At 45.0% G+C, this 9,600-nt stretch overlaps 2 protein-coding genes across 2 annotated transcripts; both read right to left on the bottom strand.

The window, feature by feature from the left end:
• Positions 1-3,091: 3,091 nt before the first annotated feature.
• Positions 3,092-4,447, bottom strand: LOC4336084 (uncharacterized). The gene has a single exon (XM_015781444.3). The coding sequence runs from the start codon at positions 4,409-4,411 to the stop codon at positions 3,416-3,418; it is 996 nt and encodes a 331-aa protein (XP_015636930.1). The 5' UTR covers positions 4,412-4,447; the 3' UTR covers positions 3,092-3,415.
• A 261-nt stretch (positions 4,448-4,708) lies between these two features.
• Positions 4,709-9,476, bottom strand: LOC4336083 (plant UBX domain-containing protein 4). The gene is made up of 4 exons (XM_015781445.3): positions 9,187-9,476; positions 6,616-6,904; positions 5,380-5,475; positions 4,709-5,294 (listed from the first exon to the last, which is right to left on the bottom strand). The coding sequence occupies exons 1-4, from the start codon at positions 9,366-9,368 to the stop codon at positions 4,926-4,928; spliced, it is 936 nt and encodes a 311-aa protein (XP_015636931.1). The 5' UTR covers positions 9,369-9,476; the 3' UTR covers positions 4,709-4,925.
• Positions 9,477-9,600: the final 124 nt, after the last annotated feature.

Here is a 9,600-nt window from a genome sequence, read left to right as displayed (position 1 = left end):
GTAGACCTATGCATAACATCCAGTTATAGTAACTCATAAACAACTCACACTGTGTTTAATTAGATCCAAAGTTTTTCTTGAAACTTCCAACTTTTTCCATCACATTAAAATTTTCCTACACACATAAAATTCAAACTTTTCCATCACATCGTTCCAATTTCAACCAAACTTTTAATTTTGGTATGAACTAAACACACAGCCTTAGAGATATTCAACCGTGGATCAACCAGCTATAGAGCATGTATGTTCATATTATTATAGCTGTTGATCAAATTTAGTGATACGTGAGTCGACGGTTGAGTCGTATGCATATAAATTTCGTTCCACCACTTCTCATCCATTTCGGTGTTCTCCTCTCCCCTCGCTTGTTGAGTTGTTCGCAGCAAAAACTTTTTTTAACAGATTTACTCGTACACTTCACCTGGTAACCAATCGGTAATATCACGATGCGTACGTGTGATCGAACTGATAAAAAATTCCTTGAAGCTGCCAGTTTTATTGCAAGTGATTAATTCATCGCCACATTAGCCGGGTGGTACTACTGCTGCCACCATGCTAGAAAATCTGAATACTAGAACATTTATGTGTTATCCTTTGCTGTGGACCTATATATGCATACTCTGCTCATCATGGAACTCGATCGGGTGTGACCACCCCTGACTGATCTGATCATTCATGCATTCCCATCAGCAGCAGGGTAGATCTATAAATGAACATGTTTAGGAGAATGACGACTGCACGGCTGCAAGTTGGTACGAATACGTACCCGATCACGTTTCCTACAGAGTTATACTTATACGTAATAAATGAAGTGATTGATTATGTAAGGAGATTGTTATGTACATGTCTCAACTGTTCGACTCTCGTGCAACTGAATTTAATAAATAGTTGTAAACGGCCGTAGTGCATATGAACCAGGGTTTGCAATTTCGAAACCCTGGTTTTTGCCCGTGGGGGCCGAAAGAACAAAAAATTCAGTATTTTTTTACAGATATTTTTGAATTTTTAACCTATTTTGACTGAATTTGACCAAATTTATAAATATTTGATTAAAAAAACCAAAAATTTCGGGGAGATTTGTGCTTGCCGGTGGGGACCAAAATTTTGGAAATTTTCGAAATTTCGAACGAAATACCAAACACTGATATGAACATGTTCTCCTTTTAGTTGATATATGGTTACATGTCTCTAGTTGTGTACGGGTTATATAACTGGGTCATACGTATAGCAGTACTCGTTACGCAAATCGTGCGTTTTAATTTGTTCCTCACCGACGGTGACGACGATGAGCCCAGCCGGTGGCGTTTTCAGCGTTTAATTGCAGGGAAACGGACAATCCGCTCTACTAGCTAGCAAATTGATTGTTGCACGCGTGTGATTAGTGATTAGTTTTGCACACGGGAAACAGCTTGCTCACTGTGCATCACTTGGATGAGCTGAGTGCTAAAGAAAACGAACCTGAAGTATACTGGCCAACTACTCGTACAGCCGCCTCCTCTCCTTAACTATGAAGTGGGGATCAGAGTTTCAGGTTAGCATTGCAGTGTTGCAGGATTGCAGCTTGCGCAGCAGCAGGCATCGTCGTGCTTTGCTTCGCCTCCCGCGGCACGCAGACTGACGCGCGGCTGGACGCCTGGACCGGGGCTTATTGGGGGAATCCGCCGATCGAGCTGGAGCTGGGGCTCGAGTGCACTGGAGCACTGAACTTCTGACGAACGGGTGCAGTGCACTGGCTGGGCATCCATTCGGTGCAGCTGAGGATCAAAGAGATATGCGATTTTATGCCCTCCTAGAAAACAGGCTTCGTCGCCCAAATGTCGTTCCGTAATTTATTTATTTATTTATTTTTGCTGAAATGGCATTCTTAAACCGAGGCTACACGTCAGAACGCTTGCCCTCTTTTGAAGGAAATTCATACTCCCTCCGTCATGTCCCACCCAGTTTTAGAATGCTATATCATGAGACGGAGGTAGTACCTTTTGTGGCCTCTTTTTCTATTTCGCCTCCGGCGACGGTAGCGGGAATAGCCACACCAGCATCAACGCCAGTCATTTAGCCAACCTAGCCCAGGGAGAAGGGAGTGATTACAAAGAAGCTTCAAGTAAAATGCAGCAGCCATGCCCATGCGTGTACCCATGGCATTCATGCAGGTGCTGGCCACTTGGTCAGCAACTTTTCGCTCAAAATCCGTCCACATCATTGTGGTACTGCAGCACGCTGCTACTCCCTCCGTCCAAAAAAAAAAGATAAACCATAGGTTTTTGTGTCAACGTTTGATTGTCCGTTTTATATGAAATTTTTTTATAATTTGTATTTTCATTGTTGTTAGATGATAAAACATGATAAATACTTTATGCGTGACTTATCTTTTTAATTTTTTTTATAATTTTTTCAAATAAGACGGACGGTCAAATGTTAGACACGGAAACCAGGGTCTGTCTTTTTTTTTTAGGACGGAGGGAGTGCTACCGTGACTGTCGAACAAGGTCAATGAGTACCACTATGGTACTGCTCTTTAATTTGGGTCACTGATTATGTGGACCTGCTGACTCTCTCCATTATATAAGGTGTTAGGATTCTAGGGAGGTTTATATATCAGCTACTTAAAATTAAAATTAGAGGATAGTATTGCAGAAGATCTGTACTATCGTATCGAAACTCTCCTATAGTCGATGTTTGGCTCCTGCATGGTGTAAGAAAAGAAAGAGGCACAAGCGCAAAAAAAAAAAAAAAGACATTCCGATGTGTAAGCCCCTGTTTGAGAATGTTATTTGGATGAAACTCCTTTTTTACCATGGCATAATCCCAAATTTCTCAGAACATTGCTTCAGCATATTGATTCCAATCCATGACTTAACCAATAGTCTAGTAGCATTCTAATGAGTTGTATTTTGTTGAAACCACACGAATAATGACATATTGTCCTTTTTCTTGTAGTATAACGTAGTTAAACACCTGAAGACGCAACTGTTGAGGCTGCGCTGTGGAAGGGAGCAGGGCTCCTCCCGGAATAGATCGCCCCACCTGGTCGTTTATTAATATCGCGAGAGATAGATTCCTGTTATTGTTTTTTTTTTCTGTTTTCAAGGGGTGGCTGTTGTAATCTCAAACTTCTCTAAATCTTAATACAAAAGATGAGTAAGCCTTTTGCGCATTCTCGAAAAAAAAAAACGTAGTTAAACACGAGTTGGTGCTATTGGAAAGCACATCTCATGCGAACGAATGGCAGTCCAAATAATCTGAACAGATATCTTCCGTACAATTACTACTGTTACGTGTGTAAGAGTACTCTTTTGAAATGGTCAGGCAAAGCACCAGGTCCCCAACCTGGTTGATAGTACTCCCTCTGTTGGATGGAAGGATCCACGGGAGCAAATGGACGAACACCTTGTGTGCGACATCACCGATTCACCATTCAACGGCAAGCACTGGAGTCCTCGCCATCCGATTCCAGCTTCCACCATGGCTTCCCCTTGGAATTCCTCGTCAGCTCATCGATCCCATCCTCGTCACCGTCCTCCTCGAACACCACCTCTTCGTCGTCGTCGTCGTACCTCCATTCCAGCCTCTTGAGCACGTCCCTGTCCCGCCACTTGCCGGACACAGACGGCGCCGCCTTCCTGGCCTTACCGGCGATCACCTCTGCCCAGCTGAACCCAACGTCAGCCCACCTCGCCGGCCCGGACTCCCCGCCGACGACCACGGACCGGACGCCCTTCTCCCTCGCGAGGCGCAGCAGAGGAGCGAGCTCGTCGCGGGCCGAGACCAGCATCAGGCACCGAACGGACCCTCCGTCGAGCACCTCGTGGGCGCGCTCAAGGAGGGAGACGGACGGGGTCGGGGAGAGCTCGACGGCGACGCGGGCCCTGCGGAGGTCGTCGGCGGGGGAGCAGGGGTCGGCGGCGGCGGTGAGCTCGCGGGCGGCCTTCTCGTACTTGGAGAGCTTGAGGGAGAGCGCGGCGGCGAGGCGCACGCGTCGGTCGCCGCGGGAGGAGTCGATCCGCGCGAGGCGCTTGGCGTGCTCGCGGGCGTGGATCGCGTCGAAGTGGCGGAGCAGCGTGTCGCGGGCGCGGAAGCGGCGGCCGCAGACGCGGCAGAGGTGCACGGCGGCCGCGGCGGCGGACGGAGACGGGGCAGGGAGGCGGTGGCCGGGGTGGACGAAGGCGGCGGAGAGGCGGACCCGGCCGAAGGAGGTGGCGGCGAGGTGGAGCCGCACGGCGGCGTCGTAGAGGGGGAGGGTGGAGGGGGGCCGGGAGGCGGCCAAATCCCAGAGGACGGCCACCGGGGTGGCGGGGGCGCGGGTTGCCGGCGTGGTGGAGGTGGAGAGAGAGCGCGACGGTCGGAGGAGGAGGTTAGGGTTAGGGATCGCGGCGAGGAGGCGGCGGCGGAGGTGGGAGAACGGCGGGAACATGGGAGTGATTTCAGGCTAAGGATCGTGTGTTCCTCCACCCGGAGACTGGGCTTTGAGCAGCTTTTGCCTTTTGGATACAACCATCAACCACGTAATACCTTAATTTTGAAACAGACTACAGCACAAAAATGATCTTACCTTTCACTGGATTTGTGGAACAAATGCTGTCATTGACAAAAACAGGGGCTATTCAAGTCAGAAGTTGAAATGAACACGAATGATTTGATGATATATCTCGATGAACAGTTAACAGCTTTTCAAGCAACAATTAGTCAGGATCAAATTGAGGCACGACAGTTTGTTGCAATTCAGGTAATTACTATTAATAGGATTATGAACTTCACTGATGCCACTTAAAAACCGACATGGCTATTGTTATCGTCTGTCTGTCGATGAAACCAGCAGTCTGGTTCGATGCAGAATGTATTCCAGTACAGTATCTGGCATGATAATCGACAATTTAAGGACACCGGGTTCTTGTTTCAAAGATAGCATATGAGACGTGCCCCTAGGCCTACATCTTCTGAATGATGACAGAGTTCGCCAGACCAGCTTGCTCGACGGTCTGTGCTGGATCAGCCAGCTGCTTCGGCGGGAAACCAGTCTGCAGCTGATAGGGCCTTGTAGCCCCAGGCCGAGAGGCGTCGATGAAAGACCTGATGTCGCCCACCGTGTGGTGCATGTTGAAACGGGCAACCATGCGAGTGCCATCGGCCAGCCTTAGCTGTATGGATGTAAATGGGAGCGAGTCGTCCACAACTATTCCAACGGACCTGCGGGGTTCTTGAGTGGCAGGAGCTGGTGCCTGGCTCTCTTCTGCAGAAGATCCACCACCAAGGGTTCTTCCAACACCCTGGAAGGGTGATGGAGGCCTTAGAGGAGCCTGTGAATAAAGCGATATGCAAAGGTTAATATATCGGACTGAAAACTACAGTCAAGTTACAGCCATACAGGAATGAAAGGCTTACCTGATAGTCTTCCAGTCGTTTGATAACATTCACATGAACAGGTGTTCTTCTATCAGCTGGCTCCAACTCCTGGGGGCACTGGGACTTCTTGATGCTCTGAAAAGCAAAAAAGAGGCACAATGTGTTACAATTACCCCAATGGTCAACCATTCTGGTGTGTACTCCATTTTTATGTGTTCTATGAAGGACTAGGAGTCAAATGTTGGATTGTTGGTAACTAGGACTGTCACCGCATTTAACAAACACAAGACTGGTTGTCTACACAATGAGCAATGATAAATTTAACTCCCCCTGTTTCATATTATGTCGTTTTGACCGTTTTCCTAGTCAAACTTTTTTAAAGTTTAATCAAGTTTATAGAAAAATATAGCAACATTCCCAACACAAAATAAACATATTACTAAAATATCTTAAAAGTTAGTTTTGACAAAACTAATTTTGTATTGTAAATGTTGCTAAATTTTTCTATAAACGTTGTCAAACTTAAAGAAATTTGACTAAGAAAAAAGTCAAAATGACTTATAATATAAAACGGAGGGAGTGAAAGATTTGAAGTCAAGCACCTGGGTCCTGGAGAGGGAAGAGAACAAAATACATATCTCACAAACAAAAGACAATCTTTAAAGGGAAAAATTAGCGGAAAAAAATAATACATGCTTGGCACTAAGTAATAGAGGAAGTACGTAACCATATTTTGTTCTGGCAAGAGCAGGGCTGGATCATGTATTGAGTTAGGGAATTATGGATTCTAGCTTATTGGCTCGGTCAACAGGAGTTTTCAGATGCTGCTCATACCCTGCCAGCCTGCCTTGCCAAGAACTAACTGGGAGCTAAGGTGTAGCACTGGTTGATAATTAGAAACTGGGTCCAGAAGAGTGTCCGTTAACGATTAGTAACTTATGTAATTGTCAGTTAATCATGACAGTCCTTGAGCATTACTCATTTTACTACAATCCTATGAAATCATCTGGTGGGTGGACATAGAGCTATAGTAATTACTCCTTTTCAGGGGAAAAAAAAAGAAGGGCAAATGAAAGCAAGAAGGTAAGAGTAAAGCTTGTAACTGATGTAATTTTAGAGGATGTCTCTCAATCCAATATATCAATTCTCAATAAAATTGAAACATCAAAAGTTATGCAAAATTAATGGCGGAAGAGAATCAAAATGAGTTCATATTGACACCATTGGATTGATGTATGGTAAAATTGGCCTAAATAACAAGTCAAGAGAAATCACCTCAATGAAATCAGCATTTGCAGGATCATCATAGTCCCTCAGCGGACCATCATCTACAGTGAATCCATTGTTCCAGAATTGTATATTGTGAAGTACATTCCCAGGCGGTGGAGGTGCAGCTGGTGCTGTCTCTCCTGAAAGAAGTCGACCAGTCCCTGTAAAGCTTCTTGAACTGGAAGATTGATCCTCAAATGGAGGCGGTTGATCTTGGAGAGCACCCATCTGTCTAGCTTGTTCGAAGATTGAGTCCACAGTGTTTCTTCTTGTTGGGTCCTGAACAAGCATCCCACTGCATATATATACATAAAAATACATAAGTAATAAAATATTAATATAAGATCATCACAAGAGGTCCTGCACAAAAAAGCAGAAGAGTGGACCCAAAACTATATTACTATATTTGTCACTTAAGGCAAATAAGTAAAACATAAAAGCACATCTACTAAGTCACGGATAACTGATTAGGGAAATTGCTGTTCCCCAATGGTCCTTAACTCTGTAGCCATATCCACTTATACAGAACATATAAAAGTCAACAAGCTCAGGTGTGTTTTATTCATGATGCATGATTAGATGGGACTTGGTGGATGAAGAAAAAAGGGAGGTGGGTGTGGCTACGAACTACAAAGGTTAGGTTGTTATGCAAAAGCCTGCACTGGCACACCAGAATCTCCAGATGTTGGAATATCAGACCACAACAGATGCTCATCTCATGTTAAACCATGATTAAAATTTAAGGTGTCCTTTAACGAGTCTCATATATGGTATAGCAAAAGAAAAGACAGTAACCAGATTAGACAAGCAGGCCATGTGATGTCAAATCCTTCATCAAATTCTCACTATTTCCCTTGCTTGTCCTACAGCTGATATAAGCCATAACTTTTATACATAATAATTTGTGGGTAAAACTTTTACATATGTGTTCTTAGCAATTCAAAAGCCAATGCTATAAAATAAAATACAAAAAAAAAACGAAATCAACTCCAAAATTATGTTTTAAAATTCAAATTTTGGCATCGGGTTATAAGCTCGAAAACCATTATGATGGGAGGCACTAAAAACAGAGCACTTTGCTGAGTACAACTGGAGCCATGAAGCATTAGAAGAATATGTTCAATGAATTCAAAACTGTGATGTTCTATTGGCATCAGTGATTGTGAACCTAATGGTTGCCAAATGATCTCAACCCCTGTTGAAACCACCTCAGGGGGTTATACAACAACAAGATAAACTGAACAGCAGCTTCCCAGATCCCACAGCTGGCACAGCAGCAGCAGTAGTACATCAGAGTCTGTTGCTGCTAGAAACATTATATGGCATAAAAGTACTGACGGGTAAAATGTAGTAACAGCATGGAGCCTAAAAAAATAAAGAACTACTGAGGAGAAAAAACTAGCATTAACATTAGCACATAAAATGGAACCTACTCAACATATATTGTTTGCAAACCACATGGTATCACTAAAAAGAATGAAGAGCTAACCCACTCAACATGTATTAATTGCAAACCAAATAACAGCAAGATCCTGTGCGATTTTGCTAGCTATATGGACACCATATACAAAATAACAGTACCATAGGAATTCATTGTTGCAGCAAGGTGGACGAACAAAGAAATACTTGACAGAATTGGAAGTTTGAATAAACAGGTTCAGGACTAAAGGATGATCTGGCAAACCATTAAATCCGGAAATTTCATTTCAACAAATTAATGGTCAATGTTTGCTGCAAAGTACCGCTGAACGTGGGGGTTACTATGTGCAAAAGGCTAAAACATTCAAACTATAATATGGGCGTTGGGTTTGACAAGAGACCAGACTTTAGGAGTTGTTCTATCGCATGCTTATTATGTTCAATTCCTCATTAGTAAACTTCATGGTACGTGAATTGGCAGACGACATGGTCATGTCACAAATGTATCACATTCCCCCAAATAAAAAAATGTAGGATAGGGTAAGATTTTAGGATTGGATGATCCAATCATTCCACAAACTGATCAAGAACACCACACAAGTAAAAAAATATTTTGCAGAAAACACGAGATAACTGAAATGAAACCATTTGCATGAATTGTCTTTTGAGTGGATGACTCATATTTTGTCATCTCATGGATTTTACAAATCTAATCTAAACCTATAAGTTTATCTCTAGTTTCAATAGTACAATGATGAAAGTAATCTATCCGATCATAAAAATATTCCACACTACCAAGTAGCAAAAAGCAAAACCAAACTAAAATTCGTAACCATTACACCTGAGTTGGTCGGAAATATAGTCAGAATTCTGCGGGCAGCGGAACAACCGCCCAGTATGCGGCACAATTCCTGAACCAAATGAAACAAACCTAATCCACACAACATGGACAGATCAACCGCTCAACAAGCCCAAAAACTAACGAATCACTCCCGAGACTGTCTAATCGGAGGATCAAGCTAGGTCGTAACAACAACAATCGAGCGGTGGGAAGGGTTCCAGCGCGGCAGTGCTCGAACGCACGACGCGATCACCATCAAATCGGCAGCGGAAACTAGATTGATCCGAGGAAAGTTATATATACGGGGGTATCAATACCTCTTCTCGCCGCCGGTGTAGTACTCCTGGGGCTCGTCGGAGTCGCTGCCGCCGCCGCCGCCGCCCCCAGGGAAGCCGGACGGGCCGCGGCTGATGTCCGCGAGGGTGCGGATGGTGGGGCCCCCGCGGCCGCCGGACGCCGGCTTCTTGTCGCCGCCACCGCCGTTGTTGGAGGAGCTCATCGCCGCCGAGGGGTGGGGGTGGGGGGATCGAGGTCGCGGGGTGGAAGGTAGGGTTTGGCTCGCGGGTCGCGTACTCGGCGAGTCGACGAGCTCCGCTCTGCTGGGGTTGGGGGGGTTGGGGGGGTTCGGTTCGGGGTCCCTTCGGGATGTGCGGGGTTGCGGTTGCGGAGGTATCACGCGTTGACAGGTGTGCATGACGTCAGCAGGGGGTTATCCCTGGGCCACCATTTTT

The sequence above is a fragment of the Oryza sativa genome, chromosome 4 (assembly GCF_034140825.1).
Source record: "Oryza sativa Japonica Group chromosome 4, ASM3414082v1".
Lineage (NCBI taxonomy): Eukaryota > Viridiplantae > Streptophyta > Magnoliopsida > Poales > Poaceae > Oryza > Oryza sativa.
The sequence above is the reverse complement of the archived record's forward strand: the minus strand, read 5'-3'. Positions and strand labels throughout refer to the sequence as shown.

What these genes read in the sequence shown, in the direction of transcription:
- LOC4336084 (XM_015781444.3), bottom strand. Translation starts at nt 4,411, where the DNA reads ATGTTCCCGCCGTTCTCCCACCTCCGCCGCCGCCTCCTCGCCGCGATC.
- LOC4336083 (XM_015781445.3), bottom strand. Translation starts at nt 9,368, where the DNA reads ATGAGCTCCTCCAACAACGGCGGTGGCGGCGACAAGAAGCCGGCGTCC. An exon ending in TACACCGGCGGCGAGAAGAG is followed by an intron (nt 6,905 to 9,186) that starts GTATTGATACCC and finishes ATATATATGCAG; the next exon opens with TGGGATGCTTGTTCAGGACC. An exon ending in AACGACTGGAAGACTATCAG is followed by an intron (nt 5,295 to 5,379) that starts GTAAGCCTTTCA and finishes CTTTATTCACAG; the next exon opens with GCTCCTCTAAGGCCTCCATC.